Below are 21251 nucleotides of genomic sequence, written 5' to 3' on the forward strand. Positions count from 1 at the left end.
ATTACACCATCTTCATGGTCTTCATGGGACGGTCAGCGCTATCGGTAAGGACAAGCTTCACTATACTCGGTTTTTTTTTTCCATCTGTCCAGCCCCCTGTGGTGTTTGTGTATGGTAACAATGCGTCCGGGCTTTAGATAGTCACATTCAGCTTACATTCAACAATAATAACAATATCCTATTTCGAATATTAACGGTGTAATTCGCATACAGTAAATTATTAAAACGCTTTTCAGTTGCAAATCTACACCCAGATATCCTTTTATTTACCTAAAACTTACACATAGCGTAACTATTTAAAGCCCGGGAAGCAGTGTTACCATGTGAAAAAAACACCACATGCGGATGGACAGATGAAAAAAAAAAACAGAGTATAGACTTATATTAGAATCTGGCGGCAAGTCGGAGTGAGCTCATTTGAGGCTCTCCCCCCCCCCCCCCCATTCTCTATCTCTCTCTCTCATATATATATATATATATATATATATATATATATATATATATATATATATATATATATATATCGCTTACTCGGGAATAAGCTTACAAACTACTTCGTTTTGTTCGCGATGGGAGCGTAAGAAAGGTACGAAAAAAGTAGTTTGCATTGAGTAAAAGGTACAGGAATTTTAGGATAGGATATTTATGATTAAATGCAAATATGAAAAAGTGAATAACGCGCATGTTAAGCAGTATAGAAAAATTATCTTTAATGATGAAATATAACGCATTTTATTTTTCGTTAGTGAAACAACGGACTATCGGTCTGTAGATTTTAGCACAATTTAATTTATTTGATGTACTGAATTTAGAGGATATATTTTTGTTCAATTATTTTGGGTTTCCACTTATAACTGAGAGCATATGAACAAGTTTAATTTGCGTCCTTTTTATTTGAATCCTTGTTAGTAAGAGTAGTACAAATTATGAGTATTAATTATAAAGACCACTTCATGTTAAGTTAGGAATATAATGTTCACAACTTAAGCGTCAGGTGAAAATCGTGCACGCTTTCCGAGTAAGCTGGAGGTCGGATCCCGCCTTGTTATTTTCTGGTCTAGATTAGGAAATTAGGTTGCCTTTCTCGTAGCCATATATATACATATACATACATACACACACACACACACACACACACACACACATATATATATATATATATATATATGTATATATATATATATATATATATATATATATATATATGTTGTGTGTATATTTTATTAAATATGCATACATGCATATATCATATATATATATATATATGTTATATATATATATATATATATTATTATATATAATAATATATATTATATGTTTATGATACACACTCACACACATCATTACTTGGCTTTTCGTAAGTGTTACTCCAGGTAAATAAGCTATCGGACTATCCTTTGCAGGCAGCGTCTTCTTTGGTGGGTGTCTACTGACTAAAGCCATAGAGGTCTTCAGCTTAAGTTCTGATCTATATCTGATAATCCTGTCTGACTATTATATGTTAATAAAGTAAAGTTCTTCATCATTGTACTGAAAACCCTGTTAAAGATACGCCACGGAACCCTTGTTTGAAAGTTTTCTTTTCAGCATAACATTGGTTTCCGATGCAGAACGTCTTAGAAATTCAAATATTAAAAAAAAAAAAAAAAAAAAAAAACGTACTCAACTCACTGACATAGACCTACTCGTACTAATGAAGTGTATTTTTCATTTGACTTTCATACCTCTTCCACGGTCCACCATCCTTCGCCTACTCTTCATTTCCCTCTTCCACATCTCCCCACGTTGTGTCCTCAGAACACGTAGACATTAGTTAAGATTCATTGCAGCATACCTTCGGTCTCTAGCTGCAACTTCGTTTATCCCTTTTACTGTCCCTCCATTCATGTTCTCTTTCTTCCATCTTACTTTCCACCCTCGCCTACCAATTGTTTCATAGAGCAACTTCCTGTTACACATCTCAAACCTTTCTACTCTCAATTTCCTTTCCAGCGCTGAATGACCTAATACGTCCTAAGCGCTTGGCTTTTGGCCTAAATCCTGTATTCCTCTTCCACTTCCCTTTCCTCATCTTCTTCTGCTCTTTCTTCACTGCGACAGGGACGATGATTATGATGCCCATTCTGAGCTACGGTTACCAACTGAACGACTGCCTGGTGGGGATCTTGGGAGCCATCTGTTTCATGATGTCCAACATCATCATGGCCACAGCGCCCATGGGCTGGGTTATGTATGTAGGTGAGTGATAGAAGGCACAAATATCTAGATCGTACAGATTTTATACCACCGTACGGGAAACGTAAAGTAGACGGTCACACGAAGATAATACTTTAATCCCCGAGGGGCTAGTACTAAACACGGCGTCCGAAGGAGCTTCTACCACGTTTAGTACTAGCACCTCGGAGGCGAACGTGAAAACATGAACAAGAGCTAGTACATGTTTCGAATGATATCGACAAAATAAAACATAGTAACATATATATGACATAGAGAAAATGTAAATAAAAAAAAATGTCCATTAATTATATTCTAGCGATAAATTGTGTAGATCACTGCTACCTAAGTAGAATCGTGACACGTAGAGAAATAGTAGTAAATAGTAGTCATGCCTTTATAAAATATAATTTCTCGTTTACTGAAAACTTTTTTCCTTCAAAATATTAATATAGTAAATAATATAAAATAATTGTGGGCTGGATATCTTATTTTTATTTTCATGATTCTTCGCTTTTCAGAGCTAGGTCTACAACTTTTTTCTGGTTTACTTCAAGCTTAGCCTAGGAAAGGACATGAGGTTGCTAGTCCCATTGGCCTCTGTCCTATGAGACTGTATGAAAAAGTTTATTCTTTCTGTTTGAGCCTAGATTTGATAGGTTGTGCAGCGCCTCAGTGACGTGGTTGGTATGGTGTTGGCGTCCCGCCTCGGTGGTCGCGGTTTCGATTCTCGGCCATTCCATTGAGGAGTGAGAGATGTGTATTTCTGGTGATAGAAGTTCACTCTCGACGTGGTTCGGAAGTCACGTAAAGCCGTTGGTCCCGTTGCTGAATAACCATTGGTTCTATATATGCAACGTAAAAACACCACACAAACAAAAAAATATAGGTTTTGCGTATAGTGAATCCAGGTAAAAAAAAAAAAAAAAAAAAAAAAGTCACAGGTAAAATAAGTCAGAAAAAAAGCCACATTTAACTTTTCCAGATAGTGACCCCTAGTGACCCCAAGGGTTTTAATCCGGCATGTATCCACGTATCCATTTTTGCGGCGTGTTTAGTAGAAGCCAGTTAAGGATTACTGTAAAAACATGAATAAAAGACTGTAAATATCAAAATATAATGACCTCCAAGAAATGTCGCGAACTTTTCTTCCCTGTGACTTCGTTAACGGCCACTGTAAATCACTGATTTTTTCCTAGCCAAAATTGTGACTTGTTTTTTTTTCCCTCACCACACTCGCGTGACAACTCTAGAAAAAAGAGCTGTGCTTTAGGGAACTTAAACCAATACGCCACTTCTCTCTCTCTCTCACCTCACTCTTCAAACGTTATGAGATCAGATTGTAGACTGACTTGCACATTTTTCTCGTTCCTAAGGCCTTTAACAATATCTGCAATAACGATGCATTGGTATGAATTCAGTTAAACACATAATATTATTATGACAGCGATTGCTAGATTACTGGGAATCTACATACTTGTATCCAAAGAGTGACAATGAAAAAGGACAACAAAATCCCGTAGACTTTATCATTCCAATGCCTCTCAGGACAAATTGCTGGATGAGTAATTTCATTAAACGCACCTGTATGACATTACAAAATGGAACTTTCCTGTGCTTTTGATGCATCTGATTATATTCAAGATTGAGGAAATTATAGGCCTAAGTAATCGTAGTGAAAGAGTGTGCAGACGGAAACCGTCACGCTGACATTACTATTACTAAAGTAGATTCACATCAACCGTGCATTTGATGTCTAGGCCAGTCCCTTACGACGCTCCTGATTGGCTGTTGATAAGCCAATCACAGGGCTGGAAGCTCTCAGTCTCTCGAGAGCGTTCACATGGATAGGATCTATGTTCCACCTCTCCTGAGGTAGTACGTCTTTCAGGAGAGGTGGATCATAGATCTCACCCATGTGAACTCTCTCGCGGGACTGAGAGTTTCCAACCCTGTGATTGGCTTATCAACAACCAATCAGGAGCGTCGTAAGGGACTGGCCTAAACATCAAGTAAAAAATGCACCAAAGTTTCTTCTGCACAATCGAATTTTCTGTATAGCTGCTATAGCGTATAGTCAAAGCTGCGGCCCATGAAGCTTTAACCACGACTCGGTGGTGACCTGTCCTATATCATTACCAATAGAACGATCATGGCTAACTTTAACCTTAAATAAAATAAAAACTACTGAGGCTAGAGGGCTGCAATTTGATATGTATAATGATTGAAGGGAGGATGACCAACATACCAATTTGCAGCCCTCTAGCCTCGGTAGTTTTTAAGATCTGAGGGCTGACAGAAAAAGTGCGGATGGATAGACAAAGCCGGTACCATAGTTTCCTTTTACAGAAAACTAAAATCCTAGAATCTCTCTAAGGCCGCTTGCGGGTATAACTATGACATAATCATGATACTGGCTTCAGTAGTAATGCATTGTATCTTGGCTTGAACTTTTAAAGTTCAATTATTATTATATTTATCATCGTTATTATTATTTACTTGAGGTTGTTTGCAGCGTCCGTTTGGCCATTTGCTGCTGCACCTTTCATTCCTTTTACTGTTCCTCCATTCGCATTCTTTCCTCCCTCTTCTAACAATTGTTTCACAGTGCAAGTGCTTTGAGATTTTCCTCCTGTTACACTTTGCTGCCCCTTATTCTCAATTTTCCTTTCAGCGGTGACTGACCTCATAGGTCCTAGCTCTTGGCCTTTGGCTTCAATTCTACACTCTATTCTGTTCAATTATTAATGTTATTATTTTTAACATGAACACAGTGGTGGGAACCTTCCTCTTCAGCGGGACGAGTTTCGCCGCGTCCCGCGGAGCGCTGTCGAAGCTTGTCCCGCCGGAGGAACTGGGCAGCATCTTCGCCATCGTCGCCCTCGGGGAGACGATCATTCCGCTCTTCAACGGACCCTTCTTCACGGCCGTCTACAACGCCACCATCGACGTCTTTCCTGGCTCGATCTTCGCCATAGCGGCCTGCATATTTGCCTTTCTCTGCTTCGTCTACACGTCAGTATCTTTGTATTATATCATATGCATATGTATATATATATATATATATATATATATATATATATATACTATTTGAGTTTGTATGTCAGAGTGTAAATTAATGAATTTCATTTCCTTTCCAGGTGGCTGTATACCCATCCAGTTAAACGGAAGTCTTAGTCATTTGATTATTCACAATGTTCATAGAAAACTGTGGCGGTAGACTTATAATAACGATAAGTTATTATTATCATAACGTGAATCTTGTCATACATGTCAATCATTATTCAAGTGGAAACACCATGGTATAATTCAACATTAAGGACCATATTTTAAAGAACAAATACGCGTAAATAAAACCAACACCGTCGATCTGGGTCACCCATCTGCGCCTGCGCACTGATGGGCGTTACAACTTGAAAGTCGACTCTCTTACACACTTTGTTAAAGACCTCATTCGAGCTTTACGCGGCCGCAGAATAACAGCTGCGCAGTGCTGTGGAAACTTTTAGCCTGAATTCTTTACCTTGAGTTAAATTCCTAGGTACTGCGCGTCGTGCGCGAATGGCTACCAATACATTTACATTTCCTCTTGTAAAATGACGAATAATCATGCAAGGATCGTAAATTCCTTTTTAATAAAGTGGAGAAGATAAAAGTTTGATTGTGGTGTGCATTAAAACATGAAAATATTTCACGTAATCTCGCGTCGTCAAAGTGAAACTGTTTCCTCGAATCAGAAGCATTCAGATTTGACGAAGCCGAAACGATCTTACTTCGGAATGATCCTGAACTCATCTCTGGCAGCCTTTTGGTCTCCGCTCGCCGAGGAACACTACCAAAACACCACCTCATCGAACTCATCTCCGAGTTGGGTGGAGACAAACGCCCGAGTGATCATCATGGCACCCAGCCGGACGAAACGGATGAGCGGGAAATGCGCAGCTCCCGGCGACGGCGTGAACGTCATGGCGGTCATGAGCACGGCCATTCTGACCGCTCAGCTCATCATGAACGTGGTCGTCAATAGCAACAACAACAATAACAATAATAATAACAACAACAATAATAACAACGACAATAACAGGAACGAGAATATGAATATGGTTATGACGATGAACATGAACGACAATAATGTGGGCGGGAGGAGTTTCAGTAACTTTGTGGTGGGTTCTGTCCTTCATGGTCTAGGGATGTCCTCTGGACGATTCCGGAGTTGTAAATGCAAAATGAAGACGAAGCGAAAGGGTATTTTCAAAACGGGCAAAAAATAAAGAAATTATAGTTATACGAAAAGTGAAAATCGAACAGACTGGTCATTCATAAATTGTGTAAAATGCTATTTGATTATATTCACTGTTGGGTACCTAAATCGATTTTTTTTCTCTCTCATGACTTTTCCTGTTAACCTTCTGTTTTAAAAACCAATAAATATAGAAGCATCTGAAGAGTGTTTGCAAACAAATAATTCTGCTTAATTATTCATCGTTTTTGGATGACTTGATTATATGTGAAGCAATAAATAATTGAAGAGAAACTTGTATTTTCATCCGCTGTTGTTTGTGTTATTCTGAATCGGATTGTTGTTGAGAACTTTTCCTTCTAATACTTTACTCATGACTATTCAGGAAAGCTGATTAACCATGACTGCTGGTGTAATATCCCCGTGATCTGTAGGTCTGATATTTAGGCCGATGATGAGACGGGGAACTTAGTCTCATCTCTAAGCCAGACCTCGGTCTCTATACCCTAGCCACACCTGATCGAGAATAAGTCTAGGGCTTAACCGTGAAGAAACTTCAAGAAAGCGATTGATCCACCAGCCCGGCCGTAGTGGCGGATTTAGAAGTCTTTCGTGGTATAGGTGGGGTGGCACTGATGCTTAGGATTATATACATAACATACATTTGTAACGTACAAACATACGATAGATATATATCAATATTTATATATGTATGCACACACATATATATACACATTATTAGTTGTTGAAATAATCAATAAACAAGTACATTTTTGCTGATAGAAATGATTTATTGAAAGAAAACAATGTACAATGTTCTATTATTCATATCGATTGGGGGGGGTTGCGGGTGACCAGGTGCCCTCCCCCCACCCCCTTAAATCCGTTACTGGGCCACGTTTACGCCAAGCGAATCGAATCGATTCAAATCAGCACGATTCATGATTCGTCTCGATTCGCCGCGTTAACTCCAATGGAACAAATCACGCAAGGTGAATCGAATCGATTCAAGCTGCTGAGCCGGCTGAGGCCAAATTTTGATCAGTGACGGCGAATCCACGTTGGGGTGAACACCATGCTACCATTGGTCCTGATTAATTTAGTACGAGAGCGAAGCGCTATCTATGATCCTTGGGATCCTATGCACCGAGATCGGGATGCAATAGCTGCCCTATGGAAGGAGATTGCTACCGAAATGAAATGCACAGGTGATTTAACAAGTTTTATTATTCACTACATACGGATTCTTTGGCAGCAACAGTCCTAACCTAACTTCGGGCGCCGTGCCCTGACTTGGCCGGACTTACCGCCTCCCCCTCCTAACTCCTTCCCCCACACACCAAGTAACATTGAATATTTTTGTGTTCCTACTCTGCTTACCACCCACAGCCTTGAGAGAATGTTATATGACTGCGTCTAGAAAAGATGTTATACGAAACGTACTTTATTATTATTATTATTATTTCAGTTTACTTTTTTTTCAGAAGCCGAATGCAAGGAAAAATGGCACCAGCTGAGGAGCAACTTCATGAGAGAAATGAGAAAGATCAGGGACAAACCACTCGGGTCACCAACCGCCAAAACCAGGAGGTGGGTCTTCTACGACGCCATGGAATTCCTCATCCCCCACGTGACCCCGCGAGGAGCAACATCTTCAAATGCCCCGACGCCCCCTGAGGAGGACGCGAGTTCCGAAGTGTACGACGCCCCTGACAACACTTCAACCTCCGCACTCCAGGACGCGCCCGACGACGCATCTGTTCAAGAAACGAAATTCTTTATCACAGACGCCATCAAAAAACGTCCCAACGATAATGGAGGTGAAACTGATCCGGAGTTCTCAGGGCAACTGAAGAAGATGCGGGAACAAGCGGCTTCTAGAACTCTAGACATTGACCCAGACCGCCAGTTTCTGTTGAGTCTGCTGCCTCTAATGAAACAACTGTCGCCCCGTGACAGTATAGACGTCAGGATAGAAATACTCGAAGCCTTTCGTAGGAAGCTCTTCAAACCAGCCCCACATACACCGTCATCATCACATGCTAGCGATAGAACCTCTGAGCACTAGGCCTAAGAGAGAGAGAGAGAGAGAGAGAGAGAGAGAGAGAGAGAGAGAGAGAGAGAGAGAGGCCATAACTGTATTCACTACCAGAAATAAAAGATTTCTTAGTATATCTTGTTCATTTTATTTACAATTGTCTCATACCAGACCTGCCTACGTGCAATACATTTCTTTGTTCTCATTATTGTACATCTCACCTCAGGAATAAAGGCTTTTTTTTTTCCCGCCAATTCAAGCTGCACGGTGGTAATTAGCATTCTGCTAATTTTATACCACCGGGAATTTCAGTTTCCGAAATAATAAACAAAATATTTTAAAAATTATTTACCAAATCTGGGAACAAATGCCCAAAGGTCCATAGTTCAAGTCTTCCAGCATTAAGTTCATGCACCCATATTCAGTCAGTGTGAACGGTGATAATTCAGAATGACTCGAGTCGAATGATTCTCCATGAATGGAATCAGTCGATTCTTTAGGTGTAATCGCGTCCTAAGAGTTGGGTAATACACAGGGAAGAAGGAAATTCCAAAGCTTACAGAAGACAGAAGCTACCCTTCTTCTTCTATATACAAGAGCCACTCTGAAAGTTTGATGCTTAAAATGTATGCAAAGGACAGAGTAAACATATATATAGTTCTTAGCAATTATTTTGTATTTTTGTAACTCAAAAGAAATACCTGATAGTATAATTCAAAAGCAACATTAACTTAAATGCATTTACTGGTGACTTCATGCTACTCTGAAATATTAATAATGAAATGAAAGGATAACATTGTAATAATATTTTTTTTTATTAATGAACGAGTATCACGTTACATGGTCGATTTATGAGACACGCAGTATATAAATAAATAGCTATTATATGACATTATACATTTTTAATATTGTTTCTTGAATGTGCAAATAATAAATTATTTTGAAAACTAACATATTTCTTGTCTATGCCCAATGTCAGTCAATGTCATGTTAGATTATAACAGTTATAACAGTAACTCAGTCATTCAGTTTCCCACTTCGTCACAAACAGTTCACATCAAAGAGTGGCATTTCTTCCAGAGATGATCACAGCTGGTAGAATATCTTCCTTTAAAAATGGCTCTTCTGAGAAGAGCAATTTGTTTATTGTTTAGGAAAGAGGCAATTTCCATTTCCAGTATGGAGACGGTCATATTTTCCATAATCCATGCGGCTACTGAAGACTCTTGCTTGCTCTTAAGCCTTTGGCAGATAAACCAAGACACGCATTCCATGATGTTCCAGTTGAGTACATTCCATTCTGAATGATTCCAAGATGGGTTGTTGCTCATCTCTGTCGAATTTGAAGGTGTCCTCTCCAGTATATTGGGAACTTGGTTCTCTGGGTTTATTGAATTACCTGGAACACTAGCCATTGTGTTTTCTGTGTCTATGGAAATCTCTGGAAGGCTAGATATTCCTGTCACTCCGTCTCTGGAACTACCTGAAACACTGTACATGTCACTCACAGCATCTATGAAAATCTCTGGAACGGCAGAAATTCCTTGCACTTCGCCTCTGGAACTCCCTGAAACGCTGGACACATCATTCACTACGTCAGTGGAAGTCTCTGGCACACGCATATCATTTTGATAAGCCTCTGCCTGCCTCATCTCCAGAGCGGGAGAATCTGGACCTGTAGATTCTCTTCCGGTTCTAAATTCGACCATATCTGGGGTCTCACTTTCACAGCTGCACTCGGCGTTTGTTGTGGTTCTACTTCTTCTTTTTCTCTTTCCCGGCAGCATCGCCGTGTTCATATTAGTGTTCATGCTCGTGAACATGAGCGAGTTGCTATTGAAGTTGTTGTCGTTGTTGTTGTTATTATTGTCATTGTTGTTGTTATTGTTGTTGTAGGTGTTGATGCTGACGATCATGTTGACGGCCACGTTTGTTACCAAGACGGTGCTGCTCAGGAAGTTGAAGATGGAGGCGGCTGGGTCCGGCTGGGACGGGGGACAGGCGTCGTTTTTGCTCCTGACGAAGCGCTGACGAGGAGGAGGCTCGAGTTCGAACCATTTCTGAGTCTTTGGAGATCTGACCTCAGGTTGGGTTACATTCAAAAGGCCGCCTTTTGGCCTGATCGCACTGCCGGCTACAGGTTTCGAAAGACAAAACAAGACGACCAGATTGGTGACCAATGCCACGCGCATCTTCCTGCAAAATGAATGGCATATATATATAAATATATATATATATATATATATATATATATATATATATATATATATATATATATAATATATATATATGTGTGTGTGTGTGTGTGTGTGTGTGTGTGTGTGTGTATTATAAAAGTGTATTCTCGCTGCAATCTCACAGCGTTCTATGATATCTAGGGTCCGTAATAACAAGTGAATAAACAAATATCTTAGCTCCTGATAGAACACTACTGGATCGGGGCTGAAACAATAGTAACATCCCCCACCCCAAAAAAAAGAAAAAGAAGAAAAAAAAAACGCTTACTCGACTCAGCCCAAACATACTACAAAGTTCGTTCGGTGCTACTTTGGTTTGTTATCTACGTCGATACGCGTTACCTACACCGTGGGATCGATCTCGTGGCTCTAGCTATACTCTGTTTTTTTCCATCTGTCTATCCGCCTGTGGTGTTTTCGCATGGTAACACTGCGTCCCGGGCTTTAAATAGTTACGCTATGTGTAAGTTTTAGGTAAATAAAATTATATTCAAGAATGCAATAATGATTTTGATACCCAAACCAGGAAAAGATACGTGCCAGGTAGAGAATTTTAGACCAATATCACTACTAGAAATACCTGGCAAAAATATTTGAAAAAAATAATAAACAACAGACTAGTGTTGTTCCTAGAAGGTAATCAGCTACACAATAAAAGTCAATATGGATTTAGAAAAGGAAGAGGAACCCAGATTGCAATAGCAACAATATATGAGAGCATTGCACTGTCACAAAGAAGTAGATACCTATGCAACCTAGTATGTAGAGATATAACAAAGGCATTTGACAAGGTATGGATACAAGGACTTCAATACAAAATATTACATCTCAACCTTCCAGGCATTTTTGAGAAAATACTATGCAACTTCATCAAAGATCGAACAGCAGCAATCAAGTCACTAAATTACATAGGGAATCCATTCCCGTTACTAAGTGGAGTCCCACAAGGATCTGTACTCAGTCCAACAATATTCATATTATATACATCAGATATGACTCCACCACCAGAGTACTGTACTGATGTCTGCTTTGCAGATGATATAACTCAAATAGTCATACACCCAGAAAAACGTACAAGGAGAAGGGACCAAAATTTGAAAAGACAAGTAGCACAAAAAACAATGAACCAAATTGAAAGAATAAATAAATTTGAAAAGAAGTGGAAGATAAAGACAAATAAATCCAAATTCCAACTAGTATCGGTATCTGCATACAAACCTGCACAAATATTGTTAGACCAACAACCAATGAATTTTACTAAAAGTACAAGAATACTAGGAATGCAATTCGGACAAAGGGGAATATCAAGACATGTGAGAGAAAGGCTAAGGATAGCAAGAACACAAAATACAAAGCTGAAAAGGTTTAGGAATATGAACACATCTATCAAAATCCATTTCTACAAAAGCCTAATCAGACCAATAATGGAATATCCACCAATACCCAATATAAGTGCATTACAAAAATTCCAAAATAAGATTCTAAGGTCTGTAGTGAGAAACAATCAAGAAGATGACGATCTGAATATAGAACAAATACATAAAAAATACAAAGTAGAACCAATTAATCAGAGATTATACAGACTGGCAACCAATATATGGAGTAAACTAGTTCAATACAATAGTGAATTAGTAGAAGAATCAGAAGTAGAAGAGAGAAACTTGACCCAAACAACACAGACCACAGATGGTGGAGAAGAGTATCTTCATATATTCATCGCGATGAACCTCGACCATTATACTATTAATTAAGAAATGTCTTGTGAAAAAGTAATTTGTCGAATTTAATATGTAGATATAATGCAAAATCATTATGATAATTAAAATTAAGTTTAGAGTTAGAAAATTGGAACTTTATTAAATATGATTATATTATGCAATAAAATTCAAAATATGTAATCTGTACAATTCACCATGTCATATAATGTATAATCATTATTGTATTATGTTAATATTAGCTAGAAAATTGTACCCTTACCCAAATATAATCGTGGATAAACCACACTTTACCTTACTCTTACTAATACTTAACTTTCTAAACTATTCCCTACCAAGGTTATCTAGCTAACTACCCTCACTCTTCTTTCACCCATCTTACCTATCAGCTAAAAAAAAAAAAAAAAAAAAAAAAAATAAAAAATATCTGGGTGTAAATTTGCAACTGAAAAGTGTTTGAATAATTTAATGTATGCGAATTACACCGTTAATATTCGAAATAAGATATTATTTAAGCCCGGGACGCAGTGTTACCATGCGCAAACACCACAGGCGGATGGACAGATGGAAAAAAACAGAGTATAGTAAGGCCAGGTTCGAAACCACTGAACCGTCAGGCGTCAGGATTATTACATAACGGAGAAAAACACACACGCACACACACACACACCAAGTTCATTGTCGCCTCAGGTACAGTCTGCGGTCGGTAACGGTACTACTCCTCTATCTTCGCTGACGCACCATCTTTGTAGAATGGAAGTAGTATTATTACAAAGTTTGATAATGTCGTATCTTTTATGCCAGGAAATATGCACCCGCGGTTAATTCACTGGTACCTGATTTCCAGTTTAACTGCGAATAATAGAAGTAAATAACTTAAGCTACTTGCGGTTTGAATGCGAAAACAGGGAATATAAACTTGTCGGAGTCCCCTATGATTAAATGTCAAACAATTTATATAATCATACACCAATAAAAAAAAAACTAGGATACGATTGTAATTTGCTATTTCGAAATGCTTTAAAAGTATTACTTGCTGAGATTTCATCAAAAAACAATTTATTTTCCCTAAAGGTATCCGATGACTTGGACTTCAAATCATGCTGTCGTAACTTTAAACAAATATTCTCATTTCAGACGCTTAATTGCAATGCAAATCATATTTTTCTTAAAGAAAAACAACACCAAAAATAGGCACTTAACATCAAGTAAATTAAACCTTACTTAAAGCCGTTGAAAATTGAAAAGACTTACCAATCAGCACTGAAATTTGAACTTAGGCAGGGAGTAGACCGAAGTCCGTACACTCGATCCAACATGGTTACAGCTCGGAGGTGAATGTCTCAGTGAACCGGTCTCTCTCTCTCTCTCTCTCTCTCTCTCTCTCTCTCTCTCTCTCTCGTGTGCACGTCTCCTTCACTTCCAGTCTCTGTCTCTCTCCTGCCGTTGTTACTGTTAGTTGAGCCCAGGTTTGGCTTCCGTGCGAATATGTCTGTGCGTCGGTGTTTGCTGAGTGGGAATAAGATCCTTTGTTCTGTGCTTCATTGGATAAACAAACGTTTTTCCGGCTCACCTTTGATAAGAGTTCGAGATAACGTTCATATAGTGTAAACGTTTTTGTTACGGTTGTGCAAAAGGTAAGCATATGCCTAGTTGACAGACGTTTTCCAAATTAGCCTAGAGTACTTGTTTGCGCATGGGTTCTTGCATTTATGAAGATGTTTGGGGTATACGATGAGAAATGGTACAATGTAGGAATCTTATTGAAAGATATTCATATTTTGCTAAAACCTTATGAGATCTGAATTACCAAGGTAACCAACCCATGGGTAATGGAATTACGTGGAACAGCCTTAAGGTAATAATTACCAACTATACTGTAATATAGACTACACATTAGCACATAATACGGAGGCTTTGACTCCAGCGGATATTAACTTATTTTTTTTTTTTTACTTTTAGGGTGTGGTTACTGGTAACTAACCCCAAGCCCATTACATATGAATAGCCTCCAGGTACTTAATTCATTGCTTATTTATATGGTGTTAGTTCCTCACTGGATGAGTGGGCTGCGTGCTCGACTACCTAATCTGGTAGCCGGAGTTCGATCCCGGCTGGTGGCAGTGCGGAATCAGAGGAGTGTATTTCTGGTGATTGTAAATTTATTCTTCGATATAGTGTGGTTCGGATCCCACAATAAGCTGGTTATTAAGTAACCTGTTAGTTCCTAGCCATGTAAAAAAAAAAAATTATCCTTCGGGCTCAGCCCTATTTATAGGAGAGTTGTTAATCAGTTCAGTGGTCTGGTTAAACTAAGATATAATTAACCTAAGATCATCAAGGGCTGACTTTTCATCTAAATATAAGATGATATTGGAAAAGAACTTAAATTCACTTTAATTTTCTTTTCAGGATGGAGTAAGGATGAATGCTGTTTTCTTGACCGCTTTATTGTGGTCTTCGGCACCAGCCGGCGTCTTGACAGAGACCGAAACGGTCTTTGATGAGGGAGGAGTTCCCAAAGCAAGGTCTAGACCGTGGCTCGAAGATACGTACCATCGAAGAAGAATTCAAGCGCCCATTTTAATGCAAAATAACGACTTTGTCATCCACTCTGGCAACGTCTCGCATCCCGTTAAGCGGGAAGTGTTCTCCCGTGGCTTCGTTCACACCGGAAACCTGCCAGAAGAAGAATTGGGGAAAACCGCCTTGGACGACAATAGAGAGGAAATTGATGACGTGGCCTTTCTGAGACATGGTCCAGCGGTCGGCGTTTCCACCAACGCCTCGGAAGGGCGGAAGAAGGTCGAGTGTCCTTCGCCGTATCCTGAGGGTGAATTCACCATCTTCGGGTTCTTCAGCTTCGCCATCCTCCTGGTGCAGTTCATAGTCAACGTCGTCGTCAGCAGCAATAATAACAACAACAATAACAATAATAATAATAACAACGACAATAACAATAACAACAACAACAACCAGAACGAAGAGGTTATACAGAACGAAAACATCGTCACCAATGAGCTGATGGGAATAGGGGTGGGCGGTCGTAGTTTAACGCCATCGTTAATGACGCCATCACTGACGTCGTCGCCATTAACTTCGAAAGCGCGTAGAGAAGCAAAGACAAAGGCAACTAAAATCTACTCTTGCAAAAGCGGAGAGTCTGCGACGGAACTCAAAAGTGACTCTTCAAGATTTTTGTCTCGTTTTCTTCAAAGATGGTTTTGGTGCGTTGCTTGGGCGACGTGCAGTGTCCCAGAGGAAAATTTGACGGCGACAGGGAATCTCGAGTTTATGGTTAAGAAATTTTTTCAATCAGTTTTGGGTTTACCAATGTTTCTTTTAGCTGATCAAAACTTCAATGGTGGAAGTGCCAAAGAAAACGGAGGAAATGATAAAGAAAATGGAGGAAATTGCGAAGAAAATGCGGGAAATGACAGTGAAAGCAATAACTTTAGTGATGGTTTAAGTGAAAGTTGTCAAATCCGTTTGGGGAAATGCATTAGAAGTATGTTAAAATTTGGATTAAATATATAAAATTAAGAAAAATAATTTCCGTGTCTGTGTAACCTGCATCTACGTAATCAAAATACCACATAAGACTTACGAGGCAACCACAGTTTATCATACCTCGAATAGACCAGACTATATTTTTTAGTTTTGAATATATTTGTACGGTTACAACTATGGGCATGTTTCTTCAAACTGAACAGTTTAAAGAAAGATCAAGATTTGTTTTTAAAAAATGAAAAATAAGAGAAAGTATCTTAAACTCACAGAATGATATACTTTCCATTTTATTCAATATACCTCTAGTTCCCTTGGGTCAGATTTCTTTCTGTCAAACACTATTATCACTTGTGAACCTGCCTTGTCACGTCAATACTGAAGTAATTTCCCACTTGCATTGTATTTATTGTATTTATTATACATCACGTTCATTATGTTGGTCTACAAAGTCCCGTTCAAGGTTTTCTCTAGTTCACTAGAACGGAATACAAAATTTAGGCCAAAGGCCAAGCACTGGGACCTATGAGGTCATCAGCGTCGGAATGGAAATCGAGAGTGAAAAGAATTGAACGGTGTAACAGGAGGAAAACCTCAAAGCAGTTGCAATGTGGAGTGGAACAGTTGTTAGGAGAGAAGAGAGTAGAAAAGGAGGCGCAGTTAAGAGGATGAAAAGGGTTGCAGCTAACTGCTTAAGGGACGCTGTGACTTATGAGGTTTACTGACAGCGCTACCCCCTATCGGTCGATATTGTTAATTGCGATATATACATTAACCGCAGATAATCGATTTTAATATGTAGAAACACGTAGAGTTTTGTTTAACAGATTTGGCTAAATTAAATTGTAAATGTCATGAAACGTCACTTTGTGTGTGTTTTTATTTTTATTTATCTGTTCATTTATTTTTAAAAATTAGTTTAAGTGACGAAGTGAAGTAAAAAGAATAAATGTCATTCTTTGTCCGTTCAACGTCTTCAGAACATGATGACCTTACAGCAAGGTTTTCCTGCTGATACACTTTCGAAACCTTTTACTCTCAATTTCACTTTCATCTCTGAATGACCTCATGGATCCCAGCGCCTGGCCTTTTGCCTGAATTTCATAATTCGTTTCCAAGATTGTATTAAACATAATGTGAACATAGCCTCGCAGAACAATAAATAAGGGACAGAACATATATATCTAAATAATTGCCGTGTACTACCAGGCTAACCCTATTAGGCCGAGTTCGGGCCGTTTCGGCCGTAAGCACCCAAGTGGGCGCCGTTTTTAGTACTAGTCCTTCGGGGATGTACGTAAAACATAAAATAATGACGGTAAATACCATAAACAAACGTCTTACGTTGGCTAGGCCGAAGTCGTTTGCCAGATTGGATGTTACGGCCTAAATGACTCACAACCGACACGACCAGGGCCGATTAGAGTCATTAGACCACTCCTAATAATGGTTTATTTTCTTCAGTGAGGCAAAAAATCAGGTTTTCCTAAATTTGCTAGAATTTCAATTTACTGGCTCCTGTGGGATTGTTCCTTGTGAATTTGGTTCATCTTCTGAATAATAATGTAGGCCTAACATCTTGCATCTGATGTGCAATATCGGCCTAAATCATACTACGAATACGGGGCCAACATTTGAATAATAAAATACGCCAAGGAAGATACGAAAAAGAACAAAATACTTAAGTCGCACAGGCCTATTGATGACTAAACTTAAGGTATCCTACTGACACCAGGATTCCTTCCCTCAGCATTAAATAACTTGATAAGGAACCGCGTCAGGCTAGGGTTGCCAGATTTCAAGATAAGCAATCCGGGACATTCTTAAAATCTCTCTAATACATAGACATCCCCAGATAAACATCATATAAATAGATACAGACGCAGTGAAAAACATCAAGCAAATATTTTAATAGGATATAAAGAAAAAAAATTTGTTAAACTAATATTTAATGCAAATTACAATAAAGAAACTGAAGAAACGGAAACTAATCCAGAAAATTTGTAATCATTACAAATAATTAAGATACCAAAGTATCTTTTTCATATGAAAACTGAAGATAAATGAAAATAAGAAAATTGTATGCACAGAAATAATGAAAATTGAACTTTTTATTTTATTTGTATTTCTCAGATGATTTTGCTTTCTTTAGAAGTTCCATATTTCCTAATACCTGCCAGTAAAATTCTTTGCATTGACAATTTATGTTCCACTTACACTGTAAAATAGCCTCTATAGTTGTCACATCCAATTTATTCCTCTCGTCAGTCCACTGAGCACTCATCATAGAAAAGACACGCTCAACATTTGCATTATGCGCAGGTATACTAAATAAAATATTGACACAAAATTAATATCTCAGAATACTGTTCTTCGAAGTCGAACTGCTGTAGGATAGAAAGCCATTTTTCATGACACATCTTGGTCAACCATTCTTCAGGTTTACTCTGCATTTGTTTATCAAGGAGTATTTCAAATGTTGACCACTGACAGAAAAGGACGTTGTCGTCAATGTTTACACCTTTGTTTTTTAACACTAGACAAGACGATTGTATTTGTTCCCATGCTGGAAGTGTATCTAATAACATCCATGAAAAGATATCAAAACTTTCTAACGATGAAGCCCATTTCTTAAGATAGTCATGGCAAGTGACGTAGTAGTTATCCACCTCAAGTAGGAATTTTTTCATCTCTTGAGATGTGAATTCATCATCTTAAAGGCACCGTTTAACACTAAGAGGAATAAACTTTTCATCCATTCTTGCCTTTATTAAAGCAACTATTTCTTTTAAACAGCCAAGCACTTCAATAATGCTGTTATCTCTCTTTTCAATCTTCATAATCCTGCTGCTAAATACATACTCAAGACTGTGAACAAAATATAGGTAGGCTTCGCTCAGTGGATCGTTACAAAAATCTAAAAGAATTTGAGGAGCTTTTTCTTCAGAAGCAAAGAAAGATTTCAGTGCTTCATATAATTTTAGAATTCTCTCGACTGCCCTCATCAAAGAAAGCCAACGAGTTTTAGAATGAGAAAGAATTGATGCATATTGAACACCAACAAAGTCGCAGAATTCTTTCAGTTTCTCAGTTCGAACAGTGTAAATACTAAAGTATGAAAACACTTTAACAACGATTACTTCAACATCAATAGACAAGACATTGGCAGCGGTATGTGCAGCATTGTGGAGAATATGGGCTGGGCATCCTACACCTTCCACCGAGTCATTCATGCTTTCCTTGACTTTCGAAAAGACATTATTTGTGCCTTTACGTAAACGTCCCACAAAATTCAGTATTAGTGTTATCGCCACAAAAAGCTACACATTTTTTAACATCCAGTCCTAATTCGATGAGGCTCTCTCTACAGAAGTTTGAAATTGTTTCCGAGGTCTCATTTGGAAGGGATTTTACTCGCAATAATTTTATCTGCAAGCCATTCTTCCGTGAAAAATATTGTACAATCAACGGAAATATTTTCTCAGCATTATGGTTACTTGCATCTGTAGATATACTATAAAAAGAAGAATTATTTGTATCTTTAACAACTTCGGCAATGCTATGTGGAGCCAGAACGTTTTTAATTATTGCAGAACATTTTGTCCTAGCACTAGAAAATTTGCTTGCAATTTTGGAATCAGGAAATACTGTTGGCAGTAGTACATTCGTGCAATCATTTGAACTGAAGGACTGATTATGGCAAACAGTATGAAAGGCCATGGCAACTTCTGCTGCTATTATCTTAAGGTGGGTACACACGTGAGAGCCGAACCTTGTATGTGTAACTGAGTTACGCATATACGGTTACAAGGTGTCAAAATGTAGAGGACGAACCGTAACCACGTTAAGCACGTAACTTCATTTCAATCCACTGCGATCATCAGTCTGTCTCTGTCCGGGTTGTTTACCGACGATGGCCACCATGCAAGTAGCAGCTGCTGCGTATATTTATACACATTATTTAACGAAGATGAAGCGAAATAAAAGAAGATGGTGGCAATCAAGGTTATATACTAGAAGGGTAGAATACAGTGGTCGGGAATTACTCGCTGACATGAGATTCCAAGAAGTTTCTGGCCACAGTAAAGTCTTTTCTTCGTAATAGCTAATAAATTGAAGGACCTCTTCGTCACTTCAATCAGCCATGGTAGACATATACGTACTGACTGACCAAAACAAGGGACTCTACTGTGGACGGTCTTGTTCATAGTCGGTGTTAACAAGTTCAGCAACCTCTGTTGTTACGCGTGTAAATACAGGTCCCGTCCACACATGGCGTAACGTTCAAAGAGACCTCCCTTTGATTCGGAGCCCAAAAACCGACAATTGGCGGGACGGAGGGCGAACCGAGCCTCGAACCTCGCGGGCGGGTTCGGGGTTCGGTTCGAGGAACCGTCCACACTTGCGTTTTTGTTACAAGAATCGGTTACAATACAAGGTTCGGTTCGCACGTGTGTACCCACCTTTAGTTTCTTCATCTGTGTTTTTCTTGATCAAGAAATTTTTTATTTTATCATCTTTTGAAGTGGAGGAAACGTTTTGTTTGTGCTTTGTGGTTTCTATGTGCCTCTTGATATCATTCTTCCCACCATGTTCAATAGTGAAATTGCAATGGCATAATCGACAGTTTGCTTCATAACAATTCCTGCCTTGTTTGATAAATGTCCATTCGCTGGAATATTCATCTCGAAACTTACATTTACGTTTTGACATCTTGTTTTAAAGATGAAAAAGGTAGGCCGTAGCAAACAGTAAAGGCACACACACTTGAATGAGAGGCTAATGCAGTACTGATGCAGGAGTGCAACTCGCCACTCACCGGACCGCAGCCAAGCAACGGAACAAGTTGCAAACGCGATTGACTGCGTCAGTCGTCACGTAACTTTTAGCAGCATCGTTGATTCGTTGGGTTATTCAAATTGTATTTTCATCAATATAATTTCAACTGAAAACCTTCACTTAATTTATTTTATAATGTAATGTTCTTTATTTGATTTATTCATTTATTATTAGTCTATTTCATTATTTACTTTTTTTTTATGATGAACGAAATCCGGGACAAAAGGCCGTCCCGGGAGGGTCTATCCGGGACTCAGGACAAAGTGATCAAATTCGGGACATGTCCCGCAAAATCGGGACGTCTGGCAACCCTACGTCAGGCCCTTCTTTCACTCACATGGAAACTGCGAAATAGGATGTCTATGGTGGCATCACTTATTACAGTTGTTAGAATTGATTTAACACTATACTAAACAAGTAAATAATGCATCGAAGTTTCTTCGGAGCATTCGAGTTTTCTG

General features: G+C 38.7%; 4 protein-coding genes across 5 annotated transcripts in view; 2 read left to right on the forward strand and 2 right to left on the reverse strand.

The window, feature by feature from the left end:
• The window catches only part of LOC135197199 (myb-like protein A), a 162239-nt gene that overhangs the window by 68150 nt on the left and 72838 nt on the right, over window positions 1–21251 (reverse strand). The window lies entirely within an intron of this gene.
• Window positions 7–8734, forward strand: LOC135197188 (uncharacterized). The gene is made up of 3 exons (XM_064224182.1): window positions 7–44; window positions 2101–2238; window positions 7939–8734. Exons 2-3 carry the CDS (start codon window positions 2106–2108, stop codon window positions 8520–8522), a joined length of 717 nt encoding a protein of 238 aa, XP_064080252.1. The 5' UTR covers window positions 7–44; window positions 2101–2105; the 3' UTR covers window positions 8523–8734.
• LOC135197189 (probable serine/threonine-protein kinase DDB_G0282963) lies at window positions 8878–14057 on the reverse strand. The gene is made up of 2 exons (XM_064224183.1): window positions 13699–14057; window positions 8878–10688 (listed from the first exon to the last, which is right to left on the reverse strand). Exons 1-2 carry the CDS (start codon window positions 13761–13763, stop codon window positions 9545–9547), a joined length of 1209 nt encoding a protein of 402 aa, XP_064080253.1. The 5' UTR covers window positions 13764–14057; the 3' UTR covers window positions 8878–9544.
• Window positions 13727–18268, forward strand: LOC135197190 (phosphatidylinositol 3-kinase 3-like). Its single transcript, XM_064224184.1, has 2 exons — window positions 13727–13778; window positions 14857–18268. The coding sequence occupies exon 2, from the start codon at window positions 14869–14871 to the stop codon at window positions 15979–15981; it is 1113 nt and encodes a 370-aa protein (XP_064080254.1). The 5' UTR covers window positions 13727–13778; window positions 14857–14868; the 3' UTR covers window positions 15982–18268.

The sequence above is a fragment of the Macrobrachium nipponense genome, chromosome 18 (genome assembly GCF_015104395.2).
Source record: "Macrobrachium nipponense isolate FS-2020 chromosome 18, ASM1510439v2, whole genome shotgun sequence".
Lineage (NCBI taxonomy): Eukaryota > Metazoa > Arthropoda > Malacostraca > Decapoda > Palaemonidae > Macrobrachium > Macrobrachium nipponense.

Coding starts and splice junctions, on each gene's coding strand:
- LOC135197188 (XM_064224182.1), top strand. CDS start 2,106: ATGATTATGATGCCCATTCTGAGCTACGGTTACCAACTGAACGACTGC. Junction 2,239..7,938: donor GGGCTGGGTTATGTATGTAG/GTGAGTGATAGA, acceptor CTTTTTTTTCAG/AAGCCGAATGCAAGGAAAAA.
- LOC135197189 (XM_064224183.1), bottom strand. CDS start 13,763: ATGTTGGATCGAGTGTACGGACTTCGGTCTACTCCCTGCCTAAGTTCA. Junction 10,689..13,698: donor TCAAATTTCAGTGCTGATTG/GTAAGTCTTTTC, acceptor TTCATTTTGCAG/GAAGATGCGCGTGGCATTGG.
- LOC135197190 (XM_064224184.1), top strand. CDS start 14,869: ATGAATGCTGTTTTCTTGACCGCTTTATTGTGGTCTTCGGCACCAGCC.